Source organism: Ornithorhynchus anatinus, chromosome 18 (assembly GCF_004115215.2).
Source record: "Ornithorhynchus anatinus isolate Pmale09 chromosome 18, mOrnAna1.pri.v4, whole genome shotgun sequence".
Taxonomy (NCBI): domain Eukaryota; kingdom Metazoa; phylum Chordata; class Mammalia; order Monotremata; family Ornithorhynchidae; genus Ornithorhynchus; species Ornithorhynchus anatinus.
In genome coordinates, this window is record NC_041745.1 from 44,388,321 (window position 1) to 44,407,954 (window position 19,634).

At 62.5% G+C, this 19,634-nt stretch overlaps 3 protein-coding genes across 5 annotated transcripts; 1 reads left to right on the forward strand and 2 right to left on the reverse strand.

Annotated features, from left to right (window-relative positions):
- Positions 1–479: 479 nt before the first annotated feature.
- Positions 480–4,530, reverse strand: LOC120638971 (dynein light chain Tctex-type 4-like). The gene is made up of 4 exons (XM_039914639.1): positions 4,441–4,530; positions 3,547–3,669; positions 3,138–3,242; positions 480–821 (listed from the first exon to the last, which is right to left on the reverse strand). Exons 1-4 carry the CDS (start codon positions 4,528–4,530, stop codon positions 480–482), a joined length of 660 nt encoding a protein of 219 aa, XP_039770573.1.
- A 2,793-nt stretch (positions 4,531–7,323) lies between these two features.
- On the forward strand, positions 7,324–12,814 carry CDCP2 (CUB domain containing protein 2). The gene is made up of 6 exons (XM_029083279.1): positions 7,324–7,399; positions 7,665–8,069; positions 8,592–8,933; positions 10,296–10,649; positions 12,041–12,219; positions 12,473–12,814. Exons 1-6 carry the CDS (start codon positions 7,324–7,326, stop codon positions 12,812–12,814), a joined length of 1,698 nt encoding a protein of 565 aa, XP_028939112.1.
- Positions 12,815–15,039: 2,225 nt separating this feature from the next.
- On the reverse strand, positions 15,040–19,382 carry TCEANC2 (transcription elongation factor A N-terminal and central domain containing 2). 3 transcript variants are annotated; one of them, XM_029083003.1, is made up of 5 exons: positions 19,323–19,382; positions 17,243–17,391; positions 16,737–16,878; positions 16,177–16,295; positions 15,040–15,978 (listed from the first exon to the last, which is right to left on the reverse strand). In XM_029083003.1, the coding sequence occupies exons 2-5, from the start codon at positions 17,342–17,344 to the stop codon at positions 15,790–15,792; spliced, it is 552 nt and encodes a 183-aa protein (XP_028938836.1). In that variant the 5' UTR covers positions 17,345–17,391; positions 19,323–19,382; the 3' UTR covers positions 15,040–15,789. The 3 variants fall into 3 exon arrangements, with proteins under 3 accessions (XP_028938836.1, XP_028938834.1, XP_028938835.1); XM_029083001.1 differs by having other exon boundaries at positions 16,102–16,295; XM_029083002.2 differs by having other exon boundaries at positions 16,102–16,295; positions 19,311–19,358.
- Positions 19,383–19,634: the final 252 nt, after the last annotated feature.

Consider the following 19,634-nt stretch of genomic DNA (forward strand, 5'->3'; position numbering starts at 1 on the left):
TTGCCCAAGGTCTGGCCGAGGTCAGGGCTGGCTGGGGGGACGGGCGGGGAGTGGAGAGGAGGGACCTGAGCAGGAACAGGGACCTGCCTGTCGTGGGGAGGGATTATCTTTATTGCTAAAATGTACTCTCCCAGCGCTTAGTACAGTGCCTTGCACACAGTAAGTGCTCAATAAATACGACCGAATGATATACGATTGAACGATTGAGGAATTTATTAGGGGATTTAGGGAAGCAAAAGGCAAAGGCGTTCTGCCGGGGGTGGGTGGGGTTGTGTGCGAGGGTGGGGAGGCAGGGGGCACAGGCAACAAGAGCAGGATGTAGGCCGGGCGATCCGGTCCTTCCACCAGGGCTAGCACTGTGTTATAGCTGGACCGGTGGTCCCAGGCGGCGCTCACCACCGGTCCCCACGGCCGGTGATCCCGGTCAGGGCTCAAGGCAGCGCTTCCGGTCGGCGCTCGCGGCCACCCCTAACCCCATCTCACTCGATGTAGATGGCAAACACCAGTCCGACGCAGAAGAGCGAGGCGTTGGCAAACCGGGCGGCGGCGAAGCAGTCCGAATGGACGTCCCACAGGCACCGGCTGGTGACGGCGAGTCCGGGGCCGCTGCCCACGCTGACGTGGCAGACCAGCTTGTAGCGCGGGGGAGCGACCGCCTTGGCCCGGGCCCGGATCTCGTCGCTGAGGGCCGTGGCCAGCCGGGCCCCCTCGGCCGGGCGGTAGGTGACGCCGGTCAATCTGGCCCGCAGGTGTGCCCGGACCAGCTCTTCCACCAGGCCGCGGGGGAACCTCTCCTCGGGGCTGGCCGCCCAGGCGGGCACCTGGGGGAGACAGATGGGCAGAGGAGGTCGGGCCGCTCCAGCGCCCGCCTCGGCTCTGGACACGGCGTGCTGGCCCTGGCGAGCCTCACTGCCGGCACCAGTGAAACCTCTGACTTGACTCCGGCTACGGTGGCCACAGGCCCAGGGTGCGGGTGGGGCCGGAGGAGGGGCGGCCAGCCGAAGCTTTCCTTAGTAAACTCGACTCCCCCTCCCCGTCGTCCCCCTCTGAGGTTCGTCTCTGGACATAACTCATGGCTCCACCCCCGGCCTCGGGGAAGTGGAGCAAAGACAGCGTCGGAAGTCAAATGGAGGAGACTGTACTACGTAGGCAGACCGTGGGGTCACCCCTAACCGTGACCCCCACCACCCTTCTGGGGTCTGAGCGAGGCCATGCCCAGCACCCTCCTGCCCAGCAGAGATTGGGGCAGAGAGGAGAGAGTCAAAGATGCTGGACGATCCGTGCTGGGTCACCGGGGGAGAGTCGGGGATGGAGGAGAGAGAGTTGGGGGTTTGATGGTCTGTAGTGGGTCACTGGGGGAGAGTCATGGATGGGGAGGGGAGGGTCAGGAGTGTCGGCTGCTCCGTACCGGGTCACTGGGGGAGAGTCGGGGAGTCGGACGGTCCACGCTGAGTCGCTGGAGGAGAGTCGGGGAGGTTGGAGGGTCCAACCCTGACCTTGAGGGTGGGTGTCCAGGAGGGCGACCGGTCTCGGTTCCTCCAAGAGTCCCGGTGGCCATGGCCCTATGAGGCGGAGCGGTGTGCCGGACCGCAGTGTGGTCATGGTGTGGGCCTGTGTGATTCTGAGGCTGGCTGTTGCAGGACTGCAAGGTTGTGGGGTTGGCTGCCGTAGGGTTGCAGGGCTGCGTGGTTGTGGGACTGGCCGTTGCAGGGTCGCGTGGGTGGAGGGCCGGGCGGCTGTGGGGCTGGCTCTTGCGGAGCCGTGGGGTGACAGGGTGGATCTCTACCCTTTAAGGACTTGATAGTCAGCCCACCCTCAGCTTCACTGCACTGACGTCCATGTCTCTCTCCCCTCCTAGACCGTAAGCCTCTCGTGGACAGGGAAGGTGTCTACCGACTCTGTTCGGTCGTTCTCCCTCCCTCACGTGCTTAGTATTGTGCTCTGCATGCAATAATGGCTCAAAAAATGCCATTCGTTGATCGATTTTAGGGCTGCAGGGTTGTGTGGCGGCACAGTTGCAGAGCTGCGCAGTTGCAGGGCTGAAAGGTTGCAAGACTGCTCAGTAGATTCTGCTGTTACAGTTCTGGGCAGCAGGAGGTCTTCATTCATTCATTCATTCAGTCGAATTTATTGAGTGCTTACTGAGTGCAGAGCACTGTACTAAGCGCTTGGAATATATAACTCGGCCGCAGATAGAGGCAATCCCTGCCCAACAACGGGCTCACGGTCCAAAGGGGGAGACAGACAGCCAAACAAAACAAGCAGTCAGGCATCGATTCCATCAAAATAGGTAAATAGAATCATAGCTATACACACATCATTAATAAAATAGAGTAATAAATAATACATACAAATATACAGAAGTGCTGTGGGGAGGGGAAGGGGGTAGAGCAGAGGGAGGAAGTAGGGGGAAGACATGAGGCACCAAAGGGGTGGCACCGACCAGATGCCAAAGGGCGGGCATCCCCCGCCCCACCCGAGAGGCGTGGTCCGGGAGCGGGGAGGGCCGCGGAGGGGCGGGGCCCGCGGCACTCGTTATGATAATAATAGTCATAATAATTATGGTATTTGTTAAGCGCTTACTCTGTGCCAGGCACTGTACTGAGCACTGGAGTGGATACAAGTAAATAGGGTAAGACACGGTCCCTGCCCCACTTGGGGCTCATAATAACTGGGGTGTTCGTTAAGCCCTTACTATGTGCCAGGCCCTTTACTAAGCACTGGGGTAGATCCAAGCAAATCGGGTTGGACACAGTCCCTGTCCTGCATAGGGCTCACAGTCTTAATCCCCGTATTACAGATGAGGTCGCTGAGGCCCAGAGAGGTGAAGTGACTTGTCGAAGGCCTCCCAGCAGACGAGTGGCGGAGCCGGGATTAGAACCCATGACCTTCTGACTCCCAGGCCCGCGCTCTGTCCATTACACCAGGCTGCTTCGGCACCCTGCCGGTGGGCCTGAGGTTTTCAAAGCTGAAACCTCCAGGGCAAGGTACGGCCTTGGCTGCTGCTCGCCCCCTGTTCCCCTTGTCCCCGGGCTTCCTGGGATTGGACCCGCCCCGAGGAGGCCAGACGAAGCCCCGGCCCCACCAGGCCCCTCTCCATGAGACCTCTTTTTGGACCCGGCCTTTCCCCTGCCCACCCTGGGGTCCGCCCTGGCCTTGCTCACCAGCTCACGGACCAGCGTCACGGGCGCAGAGCGCGGCGGGGGCTGCAGCCTGGAACGGGTCTTCTGCGCTGCCCGGTTCTGCGGGGGAATGGAGAACGTGAAATCCGCCCTTCCCCAGAGCCCTGGGCCGGTGGGGCCGGGGAGGGGGCCGCAGGGAGGCTGGGACGGTGGCTGGGACCCTCTAGACTGTAAGCTCGTTGTGGGCAGGGACTGTATCTGTTCTATTGTTCTACTGAACCCTCTCAAGAGCTCAATACAGCGCTCTGCTCACAGTGAGCGCTCGATAATTAGGATTGAATGAATGTAGATGGTGGGCGGTAGGAAGAGAAGGAAGAATGGGCTTCGGGTCCCCCAGCCCCCATCCCCACCCCCGGCCCCGTACCTTCAGCTCCTTGGTGACCCTCTGAGCGGCGAGCAGCCCTCTCAGGCTGAAGCGGGGGGCCCCCGGGGGTCTGGCTGGAAGACCTGGGGCCCGTCCGGGCAGGGGAGCCGACGGGGAGAGTCGCTGTGGAACCGGCGCCCCTGGGGCCTGAGAGGTGGCAAACGGCATGGAGCGGGCGGGAGAGAGGAGGTCCCGGTTTGGACCCCATCAGAGACTGCCCTGCGGGGTTCAGGGGGCGGGCAGGGTGTGGACCGCCGGCCTCTCCCTCACCTGGGATCCTCCTCCCGCCCCCCTCCCAGTCGGTGGACCCTGGGGAAGGAGACGGGGATGGGAATAATAATAAAGATGGCATTCGTTAAGCGCTTCCTTTGTTCTAAGCACTGGGGTAGAAACAAGGTGATCGGGTTGTCCCACTTGGGGCTCACCGTCTTAATTCCCATTTTACAGATGAGGTCACCGAGGCCCAGAGAAGTTAAGTGACTCGCCTGAAGTCACACAGCTGTCAAGCGGCGGAGCCGGGATTAGAACCCACGACCTCTGCCCTCCTCAGCCCCTCCTCTTGGAGAGGAACTGCAGAGGCCGGTGGGTTGGAGCTGGGCCGAGACCCCACCCCCTCTCCCGTCCCTGCCTCCCCATGGAGTGACCGAGGGCCAAGGGCCGACCCCCCCCGCCCAACCCCCTGACGGACGGCAGCCTAGCCCAGGGAGGTCCGGTCAGGCCAGTGTCATCGTAGGGTGGCCAGAGGTCTCGGGGGGCCCAGCAAAGGTCCGGGGGCTGGGAAGGAGGGAATTTCTTCCCAAGCCCCAAATCCATCCGGCCGTTCACCCCCCGGGAGGTGGCAGACTGGACGGCCCAGTGCCCCCCGGCCTCCCGCCCCGACCCCCTTGGCCTCACCTTCCTGACCGCGGAGGCGGCTTCGTGACTTCGGCCCCCAGCCCTGGGCGCCCCTCCCTTGGACGAAGGGTTTGGGGGCAGGGCCCGCATCTCCCCGGGAATCATCTGGAGGTCGAGGTTTGGTCGTCACCCTGGGGGCGACCGGCGAGATGGCGGGGGCGGTGGGCCGCGACGGACCAACACCAGGCTCCTCCTGTGCCGCCCCACGAATTCAGAGCAGGACAGTTCCTGGCGACCCCAGGAAGAGGTGCGGAGTCCCAGCCCGCCCCACCCCTCGTCTCCTCTCCCTGCGGCCTCTGGCGAGTTTCAGCCCCGCGGAACGTGGACGGGTGACCTCGATCTCGTCCCTGTCCGCTGTCGAACTAGACTTGGGACGACGTCTCCCTCATCCCTAGGAGGATGCCGCGGGCTTTCTAGAGGCGGCCCACTGCCCCAGAACCCCGGGCCAGTCGGTTAGCCGGTAGACGCTGGGCCCTAGGCCACGGCCCCCACCGGCCCGAGCCCCCTTCTCTGCCACCGCTCACTAGGAAAACCTCTCTGCTGCAGGGGGTGGGCACAGCAGCTGGACTGTCCTTCCGGCCCGGTCCCTGCTCCCCTCACCGGCCCACCCCACCCAATGCCCCCCGCAGCCAGCCCGTCTCATCCAGCCCCCCCGCCCCACTTCCGGCCACCCCCACCCAGTACCCCCCCCATGCCCAGCCCGCCCCGACCCAGTTCCCCCCACAGCCATCCTGCCCCGACCCAGAGCCCCCCCGCAGTCAACCCACCCCGGGCCGGTGCCCCCCGCAGCTAGTCCGTCCCACCCACACCGACCTCCGTCACGGGGTCCTCTGCCTCCTGGCCTAGAGGACACACCTACCCCCACAGAAGCACTCACTCACAGGGTCCTTGCCCGACCCGGTCCCGGGTGGGAGCCCCCTCCGCCCTGGTCGCCCTGTCGGCTCCCGTGTTCCCAGAGGTGACCAAGAGCCCTGCAGGAGCGGCCCTGCCCGGGGGGTCTGCCTCCCTGCCACCCCCAGCTCCTCCCCATCCCCGTCCCCCGGGGAGAGGCCGAACCGGCTGGGACGCCTCCCCTGGGGAAACGCTCCGCAGGGGGCCAGGCCGCCGCTGAAGAGCCTGCGCTGGTGGGTGCAGGAGGCGGAGGCTGTACGTGATAAAAAGCTTGGTATTTGTAAAGTGTTTACTATGCGCCGAGCACTGTTTTTAGTGCTGGGGGAGATACAGGTTGCCCCACGTGAGGCTCACAGTCTTCATCCCCATTTTACAGATGAGGGAACTGAGGCACAGAGAAGTTAAGTGACTTGCCCACAGTCGCATACCTGACGCGTGGCGGAGCCAGGATTCGAACTCATGACCTCCAACTCCCAAGCCCGGGCTCTTTCCACCGAGTCACGCCGCTTCTCTAACGGAGAAGCTGTAGAGGAGGGGCAGGCTCTGTAGCTGCCGTTTTGAGTCTTCTCACGGCTGTAGTTGGGGACTGTGGTGGAGGCTGGAGTGGGCAGGTGTGGGGTAATAATTATAATAATCATCATAATAATTATGGTACTCTTTAAGCCCTTACCGTGTGATGATGATGATGGTATTTGTTAAGCGCTTATTGTGTGTCAAGCACCGTTCTAAACGCTAAGCACCACTAAGCACTGGGGTAGATGCAAGTTAATCGGGTTGGACACAGTCCCTGTCTCAGACTCTTAATCCCCATTTTACACGTGAAGTAATTGAGGCCCAGAGGAGTAAAGCCACTTGCCCAAGGTCACCCAGCAGACATGTGGTGGAGCCAGAATTAGAACCCGGGTCCTTCTGGCTCCCAGGCCTGTGCTCTCTCCACTACGCCATGCTGTTTCTCGCCCTCCCCCTGGTGATCGGGACTGTACAAATGTTTTTTTCTTCAAAAACACAAAACAAATGATGCGTAGGCATGAACAGTGACGGCGGTAAAACCCACGATGTGTCGGAGCCGGGGCGCTGGGGCTGGAGTGGGGGGCTGGGGCTGGGTAGGAAGTTACTCAAGGGCAGGGACTGCTCAGTACAGCACTCGGACCGAAGCAGTTGCCCAGTACAGCGCTCTGCCCGAAGTAAACCTGAACTCGGATCTGTACCCTTGGGTCATCTGATATTCCCCACACCCCTTAGGTACATAGCTGTAAATTATTTATTCATATTGATATCTGTCTCCCCTTGTAGCCTGTAAGTTCATCGTGGCAGGGAATGTGACTACCGACTCTTGTATCGTTCTCTCCCAGAAGCGGCGTGGCTCAATGGAAAGAGCCTGGGCTCGGGAGTCAGAGATCATGGGTTCGAATCCCGGCTCTGCCTCTGGTAACGGTGGGGTCCCGGTACGGTGCTCGGAATAACAGCGAGCGTCCAGTTCAGCCAGCGCTCAATAAATGTAGGTGGGACTGCTGGGTGTGGCGGCGGTGACTCTCCAGTGCACACGTCTCCTCCCCGAGCCGCCTCCGTGATGAGTTTCGGCCCCGTGGAACATGGACAGGCGACCTTGACCTCGTCCCCATCCGCTGTGAAACTGGACTCTGGACGACGTCTCCCTCGCTCCCGGAGCCTCCTGGACCCGGAGGAGGGAGGGGGAGGCGGGCGGCCGGGACACCGGATCCCGTCGTGGCCGGGCCCGGATCGGTTTCCCGCTCCCCCGGGGCGTGGCGCAATGCGGGTGGTGAATTATTCAGGCCTCGCCCCGGGCCTCCCGCTACCCGTCGTGCCCTCCTCGAGCTGCGGACCCCCGCCCCCTGCCCCGCGCCCGCTTTCTCTGCCCCCGTTCTCCGCCCCCTGCCCACTCTCCACCTCTCCGCTTTGTGCCCCTCACCCCTCGCCCACTTTCCGTGCCCTTCGGCCCCGTGGCCCCGTGTGGGGGCCGGAGTCGCCGTGATGGACTGGGCTCCGGCCACCTGGCTCTTGGTCCTGGCGCGGCTGTGTGTCCTGCCCCGCCTCCGGGCCAAGCAAGGTAAAGCCCGCGGTGGGGAGGGGGCCGACCCAAGGACAGGGTCTACTTGGGAGGAGCGGGGCCCGGGGGGAGTGGTGGGGGACTGCTGCTGGTAGGGGAGATGGTGTGGAGGTGAAAGGGGCAGGGGTGGGGAGGATACCCCTTCCTCAGGGCCCCATCCCCCAACCTGGCCAGTGCAGGGTGGAGCTGGGGTAGGGCTCTAGGGAGAGGGTGGGGGGCGGCCTCCGCTTCGGGGACCGTCCCCCCCCCCCCCGCCCGGCCCCAGCTCCTTCTCCAGTGACCGGTCGCTGCCCTCCGCCCACCGGCCCCGCACCGGGGTCAGGGGTCAAGTGCGGGGGGGTGCTGTCGGCCCCGGCGGGAAACCTGTCGAGCCCCAACTTCCCCGGGCGGTACCCGTACGACACGCGGTGCCTGTGGCTGGTGGTGGGGCCGCCGGGCTCCTCCCTGCTCCTCCGCTTCCTGCACGTGGACCTGGAGTTCCACGCCACCTGCCGCTTCGACGCCGTCGAGGTCTACAGAGGGGAGGCCGGAGACCCGGGAAACCTCATCGGACGCTTCTGCGGCCGCGGCCCGCCGCCCCCGCTGGCCTCCGCCTGGCACGTCCTGGCCGTGCGCTTCCGCTCCGACAAGCACGTGGCCGGGCGGGGCTTTGCTGCCACGTACCGCCAAGGTCAGGGGCCGGGCCCCGGGGGCCGGGATCGTCGACCACCCCCCGGCCCCGCTCGTCCCTTCGGGCCGATTCGGGGAGGGGGACCGGCGGATTGGGGTTGGGGGGGAGGTGGAGGGTCCCTAACCCTTCTTCCCTGCCTCCCGTGCCCTACCGTCCGGCGGACGCTGACCGCAGGGTGTCCTCCAGCCCCGCGTCCGCCCGTTCCCTCCCGCCTGCCCACGGCGGTCTGCCCGCCCAGCAAGCCCTGCCCCCGGGTGGGGGTCGGTCGCCGGCTTCGCCCCAGGATCCCCGGGGCCGGGGGGGGTTGGCGGGTGGCGAGACCCTCGGCGGTCGGCTGGTCCCTCGGCCCGGGACGGTTCCACCCAGTTTGGCGGAGAACGAGCGACTGCAGCCGGGTGCCCGGAGCCCCTCCTGACGGTGGAGGGAGGCGAGCGAGATCGCCGGGCAGATGCCCCCTCCCCTCCGGGACCGCCTGGCCCACCCGGCCCGGAGAGGCTGACCGCCGCCGCCCGGGTGTTGCAGATGTCTGTGGCGGGGTGCTCAGCAGCCTCTCGGGGGTGATCGCCAGCCCCGGGTACCCCGAGGACTACCCCAACGACGCCGAGTGCCGCTGGACCATCCGCCCGGCGCCGCCCGCCCCCGTCAAGCTGGTGTTCGCCGACTTCCAGGTGGAGACCGACGCGGGCTGCACCTTCGACTACGTGGCCGTGCTGGACGGGTCCGCCCCCGGCCCCGGTCCGCCCCCCCGCCATTGCGGCCACGTCCGGCCCGCCGACGTGGTCTCCCGGGGCCACGAGTTGCTCGTGGTCTTCAAGTCGGACTTCAACATAGGGGGCCGCGGCTTCAAGGCCTACTACTTCTCCGGTAGGACGACGGGGCTGTTCCCGCCCGCCCTCCGCCTGCTCTCCGTCCACTCTCCGCCCACCCCCTGCCCTCCGTCTGCTCTCCTTACTCTCTGCCCGTTCTCCACCTCTTCTCCGTCCATTCTGTCCACTCTCCCTCCATTCTCTGCCCGCTTTGCCCGCTTTGCCCGCTCCCCCTCCATTTTCCACCTACTCTCTGCCCATTCGTCCCCCGTTCTTCCTCTCTCCTCTCCCAGCTCTTCCCCCGATTTCCCCACACACTCTACTGGCTGTTCTGATTGGGCAGGGGGCATCAAGAAGCCCCCCACACCCAAGGCAGGCCTCCCTCCCTTTGCCCTGGTTCTTACCACACTGATTCCCATCCTCAGGGAGTTGGTTGTTTGGGATGAGGTGGACGCCTGGTCAGTCAAGAGGTGTGTGACAGCCAAGGGGCCTAGTGGAAAGAACCCAGGCCTGGGAGTCAGAGGACCTGGGGTTCTAATCTTCTAGACTGCGAGCCCGTTGTTGGGTAGGGATTGTCTACCTGTTGCCGAATTGTACTTTCCAAGCGCTTAGTATGATGCTCTGCAGTCGGTAAGCGCTCAATAAATACGATTGGATGAATGAATGAATGAATGAATGAATAATCCCGGCTCTACCACAGGTCTGCTGCTGCGGGACCTTGGGCACGTCACTTCACTTTCCCGTAACTCACTTCCCTTGTCGGCAGAATTTCTTTTCCCTCCCACTTAGATGAAGAGTCCCGTGTGGGACCTGGTTATCTTGTATCTCCCCAAGCTCTTAGTACAGTGCTCGGCACCCAGTAAGCACCGAACCGATACCAGGATTACGCGACGGGCATTTAGTATGTCAATGGCCGACGTCGCCGCTCAGGTTCAGGCACGCGGGGAGCGGGTTCCAGACCCTCTTCAACGCGCCTTGACTCTATTTATTGCCATCGTTCTTGTCTGTCCGTCTCCCCCGATTAGACCGTAAGCCCGTCAAACGGCAGGGACTGTCCCTATCTGTTGCTGACTTGTTCATTCCGAGCGCTTAGTACAGTGCTCTGCACATAGTAAGCGCTCAATAAATACTATTGAATGAAAGGAAGCTGATTTTGCCCATCAGGGACCCAAGGGAGCCCCCTCCCCCCGAATACTCCCCATCTGACCGTTCACACTCACTGAACGCCCATCCTTACTACCCCTTCTCCAGGGACTGGTGCCCACCGGTCAGTAGGAAAGATTGAATTGATTCAATTGACTGGGGAGAGCCAATGTGAAGAGTTTCTCCCGGGAGGCCAATGATGCTCTCTGCCCATTCTCTGCCCCGCTCTCCAGTACCACCATCTTCCCTCTGCTCCCCGTCCCCCCCACCTCTCCAGGGCAGTGCCAGAAAGTATTCACGGCGGTGAAGGGCAACTTCTCCAGCCCCCAGTACCCCAGCTCCTACCCCAACGACATCAGGTGCCACTGGACCGTCCGGCTCCCGCCCGGCTACCACATCCGGATCTTCTTCCTGGACCTGGATCTGGAGGGACGCGACGCCCTGACCGGAGGCTGCGACTTCGACCAGCTGGCCGCGTTTGATGGGGGAGACCGGGCGGCCCCGCCGCTGGGGAAGTGGTGCGGGCGCGAGACCCCGGGGCCCGTCACGTCCAGCCAGAACCAGCTCCTGCTCGTCCTGAGCACGGACCGCAGCACGGCCCGCCGCGGCTTCTCCCTGGCCTACGTGGGAGGTGGGCCGGGACTGGCCGGGAACCGCCGGGAGGGGGGCAAGAGGTGGACCTGGAACTGGGCTAGGGGCAGATGGGGGCCCTGGGGCTGTTTTCCAGACACATGCTTTCCCTTTTCTGCTCCCCAAGTCAGTCGATTCATTCTATCGATTGAGGGTTTAGGCTGTGCAGAGCACCGAACGGAGCACTTGGGAGAGGACAGTAGACTTAGGAGACGAGGCCCCTGCCCCCGGGGAGCTTCCGGCGTAGTGGTGGAGGCAGGCCCCGAGAGAGATTTCAGGTAGGGGAAAAGCGAAGGAGTATAAAGACGTGGCCGGACACGGGAGGTGCCGAGACTGTGAGTCTCCAACTGCTTAGGTGACGCTCAAGTGACCGTAGGTGAGAACGTAGGGAAGAGAGGGGAGAGAGAATTCAGGGAAGGCTTCCTAGAAGCCAAGTGATTTTAGGAGTGCTTTGAAGATGGAGAGTGGGGGTCATCTGTTGAAAACTTTGAGTAATAGTTAGTAATAATAATTATGGTACTCATTAAGTGCTTACTATGCGTCAAGCCTGTTCTAAGCGCTGGAGTCAAAACGAGTTAATCAGGTTGAACACAGCCCCCGTCCCACATGGGGCACACACTCTTTAATCCCCATTTTACAGATGAGGAATCTGGGGCCCAGAGGACTCAAGTGGCTTACCCAAGGTCACACGGTGCACATTATCTAATAATAATAATAATGTTATTTGTTAAGCGCTTACTATGTGCAGAGCACTGTTCTAAGCGCTGGGGTAGATACAAGGTCATCAGGTCGTCCCAGGGTAGATACGGGGTCATCAGGTCGTCCCACGTGAGGCTCACGGTTAATCCCCATTTTACAGATGAGGTAACTGAGGCACAGAGAAGTGAAGCGACTCGCCCACGGTCACACAGCTGACAAGTGGTAGAGCTGGGACTCGAACCCATGACCTCTGTCTCCGAAGCCCAGGCTCTTTCCACTGAGCCATGCTGCTTCCCAATCTACTACTACTGATATCTACTAAGCCAAGCTGTTCCTCAATGGGGAGGGAGTTCCAGGGAGGGAGGATGGGAGGGAGGTTGGCGTGAGGGGAGGCAAAGTGTGCGAGCTGGAGTGTAGTGGGAGAGGGCACGGGTCCGGTAGGACTGTCTTAAGGGGGATGATGAGTTTCTGTTTGATGAGGTGATGCTCGACACCCAGTAAGCACCAATAAATTCCACTGATAGATCGATCGATCGAGTGGAGATGAATGAACAGCCAGTGGAAGGTGTCGAGCAGGAGGATGTGTCCAGATGGATATTTGGGAGAGGTGATCCGGGCCCGGGGGGCCGGTCGTCCGCCCTGGCGGGGCGGCCCGTCCCTGTCTGGGTCTCACGCCTACCCACCCGCCCGCAGTGGTGCCCATGAACGTCAGCTGCACTCGCACCGACTTCCGGATCGTGATCGCGCAGCGGGCGCTGGCCCACCTGGACCGGAGCCACATCTACCTGGGCAACCCCGGCTGTGCCGCCCAGCTGGCCGGCGCCACCTTCGAACTCCAGACCCGCATCGACGCCTGTGGCACCGAGGCCCAGGTGAGACCGCTCCCCATCCCCTTCCGGTGCCTCTCAGCCCAGATCCCGGGCCCCCGAGTTACCCCCGCCCTTCCCAACTGGGTGTCCGGTGTGGCCTCGGGGGTCCCTGGGGAGGCGGCGGAGCCCCGGGTTCCAGTCCCGCCCCAGCATCCCCTCCCTCGGATCCTTCCCCGCTCCGGCCGGGGCCCCGGGCCGGACGCCCGCGGGCCGCGGCCCCTCGGGGGTCTCACGCCGTCCGTCCCCCGGCGCCCAGAGGAGGAAGAACCGGTCGGTGACGGTCGGCATTCTGCACATCGACTTCTCGGCCGGGCGGCGGGAGGACGTGCAGCGCTACGAGGTGCAGTGCGAGCCGCACCGGAAGGAGACGTCCGTGGCCCCGCTCTCGGGCCCCGGGGAGCCCCGGCGACCGTCCGAGTCCCGGGGTGGGGGCCCGCGCCAGGCCGGGGGTGGTCCGGGAGGAGGCCCGGGCGGAGGCCCGGCCGGGGGAAGGCCCGGCGCGGGCCTCCGGGACGCCAGCGACGTCGTCTTCGTGGGTGTCTGCGTCCTGGCGGGGGTCCTCGTGGTCACGGCCGTCGTGGGGTTGGCGCTGCTCTAGAGGCCGGACCCCTCCTCCCCCCGCCTGCCCGGGGCCCCCACGGAGGGGAGGGGCCCGAGGGAAGGAGCACGGTCTGCCTCGGAGGCGGGGCGGGCAAGCCACTGACGGTCAGTCCGGACCGCCAGCTCCCCCGCCACCCCGTTCAGCCTCTTGTGAGTTGAGTAAATATCTGCGATCGGTTGATTGATTGGCTGATTAGTTGTTCGAGGGGGCTGGGGGTGGGCAGGCCTCTCTGAGGCTACCAAGGTCCCACGGCTGTCTGGGCCGCACTCCCCTCCCGGGCTTGCCGAAGCCAGGTCGACCGTCGGACCTGAGAACCCGTGAGTGGCCGGAGAGACCCCAGACCGGCGGGTTTCTGAGCCCTTCCACCCCTCCCCTCTCACTCCTGGCCCTGCCCATCCACTCCCCCTGACGGCCCCCCGGCAGCCCCCATTGCCCCCATAATGAGAAGCAGCGTAGCTTAGTGGATAGAGCAGAAGCCTGGGAGTCAGAAGGATCTGGGTTCTAATCCCGGCTCTGCCACTAGTCTGCCGTGTGACTTTGGCTGAGTCACTTAACTTCTCTGTGCCTCAGTTACCTCATCTGTGCAATGGGGATAAAGACCGTGAACCCCACGGGGGACGGGAACTGTGTCCAACCTGATTATTTTGTATTTTGAGAAGCAGCGTGGCTCAGTGGAAAGAGCACGGGCTTTGGAGTCAGGGCTCATGAGTTCGAATCCCAGCTCTGCCACTCGTCGGCTGGGTGACTGTGGGCAAGTCACTTAACTTCTCTGTGCCTCAGTTCCCTCATCTGTAAAATGGGGATCGAGACTGTGAGCCCCACGTGGGACAACCTGATTCCCCTATGTCTACCCCAGCGCTTAGAACAGTGCTCGGCACATAGTAAGTGCTTAACAAATACCAACATTATTATTATTATTATTATTATTATTATTATTATCTACCCCAAACCTTAGAACACTGCTTGACACAGGGTAAACAGTGAACAAATATCGCCTTTATTATTAGTATTATTATTAAGCACCTAATAAGAGCGTAACATGTACCCTGACCACAGGCCGGGAAGGGAAAGTTGGTTTAGAAACGGGCACCTCGTCCCGGGGTCGTGTTCGGCGGGCACGCGGGCCCCCGTTCGGCGTTAGGCTGCCGGGCTGGTGTGGCTTCGGGCTGGACTCCAGCGTCCGGCGGTCACTCTCTCTTCACACCCCCACTACTTTGAGACGCCCCCAACCCCCCGCCCCGGCTCTGAAGTGGCCAAACCGTGGGATCTGTTGGGTGGTGATGACTTTGGGGGTCACGTCCCCGCTCCTCCACCCCTCACCCCCTGCGTTGGGTGCCGGTTGGTAAGAGGAGCCGGGAGCGGGTCAGGGCAGGTTGGGGCAGGCCCAGGCAGGGCGCGGCGGGGATGGCGGGGATGGCAGGGGGACGCAGCAGCAGAGCCTAGCGGATAGAGCATGGGCCTGGAGGTCAGAAGGTCACGGTTTCTAATCTCCTTCCGTCACTTATCTGCTGTGTGACTTTGGACAAGTGACTTCTTCTCCACGCCTCTGTTACCTCATCTGTAAAATGGGAATTGAGACTGTGAGCCTCACGTGGGTTAGGGACCGCGTGCAACTTGATATGCTTGTTTCCACCCCGGCGCTTAGAAAAGTGCTTGACATGTAGTAAGCGCTTAACAAATACCTTAATAATGATAATAATAATGAAGGAGGTGGGGACGGCAAGGGGGGACAGCAGGGGAGCTGGGTCGGGGACCTAGAGGACGGCCCGTTCCCTCAGGCGGTGACCGGCGCGGGAGCCGTGGGCCAAGAAGACACAGACAGCGGACCCCCCTCCTCGAGGTCAGACCCAAGGGAGGCCCGTGCACCAGTCTGTGTCGCACCTGATTAACTTTCCTCCGCTCCAGCGTTTAGGACAGCGTTCGGCACGTAGCACCACTCCAGTGACCGTTATTCTTTATCCGTGCAGACCTGCAGCCGCACCCTTCCGATGGGAAGGGTCAGATCCGGGCCTCGAACCTGGATTGCCGGACGGTATCCGTTCGGCCGTTTCACCCTCAAGGATCAATCCGGTCAATCGGGTGGTATTTACTGAAAACTTACTGTGTGCCCAACACGAGGTGTCTGTTGATAAGGTGACCGAGAAGCGTATCGTTTCCTTGGCATGCGTGCACAGATGTGCTGGGTTTATCCCCCGCTCAAAGAGTATCTCAAACTCAGAGACTTTCATTCGATGGTATTTATTGAGCGCTTGCTGTGTGGAAAGCACTGTACTAACCACTTATTTGTTCAGTGGTCTCACCTGAGCACTTCCTGCTTCCCCGGCTCCCGCCCTGGCCAACCAGCTGTCATCTTACGGCCCGGTATTGTGGTATTTATTAAATGTTTACTCTGTGCCAAGCACTGTATTCTACTAGCCGCAGGAGCCACGGTGCAGGAATGGTGATTGTTCGGTCAGCCTCAACACCCCTGGATGGGGCGGAGTGGAGCGTAAAACAAGTCGGGACCAGGGATTCGGGGATTCAGCCGCTCCCCGGTTATGCTCTAAGTGGCAGCGACTCCTTTCCAGGGAGAGACGTGGTCTCTCCGGCCTAGGAATTCACAAGGCCCCATTTATTTTCAAAAGCAGTGAGGTCCCATCCCTAAAATCCCGGGCGTGTTCCCCGTGGGCTGCGTCCTTGGGCCTGAGACAGCTGTGGAACCAGGGCGGGAGTGTGAGATTCGATGCCCGGCCTCTCCCCCGGGGCCCCGGCCGATCCCGGGGACCTCCCCTCCCTCTCCGCCGCACCCTCCCCGCCGCTCGGCGACGGCCCGCGCCCGGACCGTCCCGGAGTCCGAGGCGGGGAGCCGGGCCGGGCCGGACCTCTGCTCTCAGGGATTCCCCCGGTCGGAGACCGAGCCACCGCGGGGAGAAGATCCACAGGCCCTTCCGCCTGTCTGGTTGGAAGGTGGGGAGGGGAAGGGCGGCCCGCTGTCACTTGCGGTGGTCCCGCACCAAGGCGCCGACGGTCAGCGATCCGCTCCGCAGCTGCGCTCGGAGCTGGGGCCGGTGCTTGAGCGCGAAGACCAGGGCTCGGACGGTCCGCCGGTACGGGCCCCTGACCAGGCGGGAGCACAGGTGGAAGGCTTCTCGCTCGACGCTTTCGGCCAACGGGTCAGCTTCCTGCACCACGGCAACACCTCCAGTTTACGCAGGCGGCAGGGCCCCGGCAGACCGGTCTCGACCCCCGGCCCGCCCGCCCGCCCGCCCACCCGTCGGCTTCCCCGCCGGCCTCCCCGCCGGTACCTCCAGCTCCAGGGCTCGGGAGAGCATTTCCCGGGCCTTCTGGCGGAGGCCCTCCGTCCCGGAATCGCTCCGCACCTCGATGCAAGGCTTGTTGGCGTGATGGGCCAGGAATGCTTCCCAGGCGGCGAGGACCTCGTGCGCCAGGCTGGCCACCGCCGGGGCTGGGTGGCCACGCATCGCGCTCACGGCGTCACCTGGGAGACGGCGCCCGAGTCGCTCGCGTCAGCTCCCGTTCCCGGGCCACGGGGAGCCGGCCGGGGCCCGTGAGGGTCGAGGGTGCGAGGCCCAGGACTGAGGGGGCCCGCGGGGACCTCTGGACCCGGCCTTCAGCCGCAGCCCCAGTCTGTTCACGGGCTTCGGGCCCGGCGGGGTCCTTGACCCGGAGGTATCATGGAGTCCCGGGTCAAGCGGAGACTCGCCCTCATTCCAGGGGGGAGGGAGGGGCCGGCCGCCGGCTGGAAAACCCCCGGATCTCGGTTCTGAGCGCAGGAGGACAGACGGGGGAGCCCGGTGGACCGACCCCTCGGGCCCTCTGTCCACCCGGGGTGGGGGCGGGGCTCCGGCTCAGCCCACCTCCCCTTCCTCCCCCCCCCACCCCCCCACATCATTTTAGGGACGGGCACGATGGACCGCACCTATCTGGGTGGACTGGAGCACCTCTTTGGAGGGGATCTTCTTCCTCAGCTCCCTCAAGGCTTCCGTGAGGACCTCCTCGCTCTGGCCGGGGAGCTCCAACATTGACTTCCATCTCTTTACGTCCTCCACGACCACAACCCTCTGGAAAGAGGAGCGGTCACTTTGGGTAGGAGGGGCCATTTTCGGTCGGAAGGCCTCGCCCTGCCCGGGGCCCGCACCGACGAAGGGGGAGGGGCACCCACCCAGGTACGAGTGGGCAAGTCACTTAACTTCTCTGTGCCTCAGTTCCCTCATCTGTAAAATGGGGATTAAGACTGTGAGCCCCACGTGGGACAACCTGATTCCCCTGTGTTTACCCCAGCGCTTAGAACAGTGCTCTGCACATAGTAAGCGCTTAACAAATACCAACATTATTATTATTACGACCGGTGAGGACACCCTCCTGGCCCCAGCCCTGGCCCCCTGGGGATCCGATCTCCTCTGGGCGGGGTCTCATCTCACTCACCTTCAGCGATTCCAGGGTGGCTTGCCTGTAAACCTTTTCTTCGGGCGCTCTCTTCTGGGGACTCTCCCGCCCCCGAGGCTTTCGGATGACAAACTTATCCATCCGGCCGGCTGCTCGCCGGTGGCGGATTCGCTAGTCCTGGGGGCGGCCTAGTGGAGAGAACACGGGCCCGGGAGTCAGAAGGACCTGGGTTCTAATCCTGCAGCTGCCATCTGTCTGCTCTGCGCCCTTGGGCAAGTCTCTTAACTTCTCTGGGCCTCACTTCCCTCTTCGGCAAAAGGGAGATTTAGGCTTGGGAACCCCATGTGGGTCACGGACCGTGTCTAACCTGCTCAGCTTGTATCGCCCCCACCCCAGTGCCCGCCACGGTGCTTAACGCATTGTAAGCGTTTAACAAGTACCATTTGAAAAAACAAAAAGCGGAGGCATCTGAGGGGTAGGGCGGGGGGTGGGAAGGGGGCCTCACGGGTCCCGGCATCTGACCTCCTCCAGGAACGGGAATCTCCAGGTCCTTTCCCAATTGTATTCTTTGAGCACTTACTGTGTGAAAAGCATCAGACCCTGTGTGGGGGCAAGGACGCCCAGCCCTGGGCATCCGACCACTAGCAGGGACAAAGAGTTCCGCCCCAGGCATACAACCACCCGCAGGGACAAAGATCCGGATCTCGGACATCCGCCCATCTGCGGGGGCAAGGACCCCCGGCCTTGGGCATCTGTCGGCTCGCTTCTGCCCCGGACATCCAACCACCAGCGGGGACAAGGGCCCGGGCTCCGGACATCCGACCACCTGTGGGGGCAAGGAGGCTGGCCCCGGGCACCTGACCCGTCGTCGTGACGACAGAGATTCCGCCCCGGGCATCTCACCACCCGCAGGGCTACTAAGCACCCTCTGTTTGGTGGACAGAGCCCGGGCTTGGGAGTCAGAGGTCGAGGGTTCTAATCCCGGCTCCGCCACTTGTCTGCCGGGTGACTTTGGGCAAGTCGCTTCACTTCTCAGGGCCTCAGTTACCTCGTCGATAAAATGGAGGCCAATGATCATAATAACGACGGCGTTGCTATCTGTTAAGCGCTTACTCTGTGCCGAGCACCGTTCTAAGCGATTGCGACTGTGAGCCCCACGTGGGACAACCTGTTGATCTTGTATTCGTTCACTCACTCATTCAATGGTATTTATTGAGCGCTTACTATGTGCAGAGCACTGTACTCAGCGCTTGGAATGTACAATTCGGCAACAGAGAGAGACCATCCCTGCCCAGTGACGGGCTCACGGTCTAATCGGGGGAGACGGCCGGCAGAGCGAAACAGAACGAAACGAAAACAGGACACCATTATCACGATACCCACCCCGGCGCTTGGAACAGTGCTCGGCACATTATAAGCGCTTAACAAACACCACCATTACTATTTTTATTTATTTTGATGCCACTGGCGCCCGTCTACTTGTTCTGGCTCAGTCTCCCTCCCTTCTAGACTGTGAGCCTGTCGTTGGGCAGGGATGGTCTCTATCCGTTGCAGAGTGAGCGCTCGCCACATAGCGCTTAACCAATACCACCGTGACTATTATTATTTATTTTGATGCTATCGATGTCTGGCTCAGTGGAAAGAGCCCGGGCTTTGGGGTCGGAGGTCATGGGTTCGAATCCCGGCCCTGCCACCTGTCAGCTGGGTGACTTTGGGCGAGTCACTTCACTTCTCGGTGCCTCGGTGACCTCCTCTGTCAAATGGGGATGAAGACCGTGAGCCCCAAGTGGGACCACCTGATTCCCCTGTGTCTCCCCCAGCGCTTAGAACAGTGCTCGGCACCTAGTGAGCGCTCAGCAAATACCAACGTTATTATAATTATTGTCTGTCTCCCCCTTCTAGACTGTGAGCCCGTCGTTGGGTAGGGATGGTCTCTCTCTGTTGCCGAAATGTCCATCCCAAGCGCTTAGGACGGTGCCCGGCACATAGTAAGCGCCCAATAAATACGACTGAATGAATGCATGCATGCATGAATGAATGACCATCGACGAGGACCCGGGTCCCGGGCCGCTGACGGCCGGTGAGGCCGGACCTTTCGGGCACTCACTCGCTCACTTACTCCGTCGGTGCCGGTGGTCGCCGGCCGGTCCTTAGACGGAGTGGCCGCGGGGCGGGCGGGCGGGCGGGCAGCCCGGAAGCCCTCAGAACTACATCCCCCACAAGGCAAAGCGCTCCCCCGGCGGCCCGATTGGCCAGACCACATCTCGCGATGAGTGGGTCCCCCCCTTCGGCATCCCGGAAGCCCCCAGAACTACAACCCCCAGAAGGCAAAGCGCGCCCCGGCGGCGGCCTTTTGGTCAGACCACATCTCGCGATGAGTGGGTTCCCCCCCCTTTCTCCCCTTCGGCGCCCCGGGGGCGCCAGAACTACA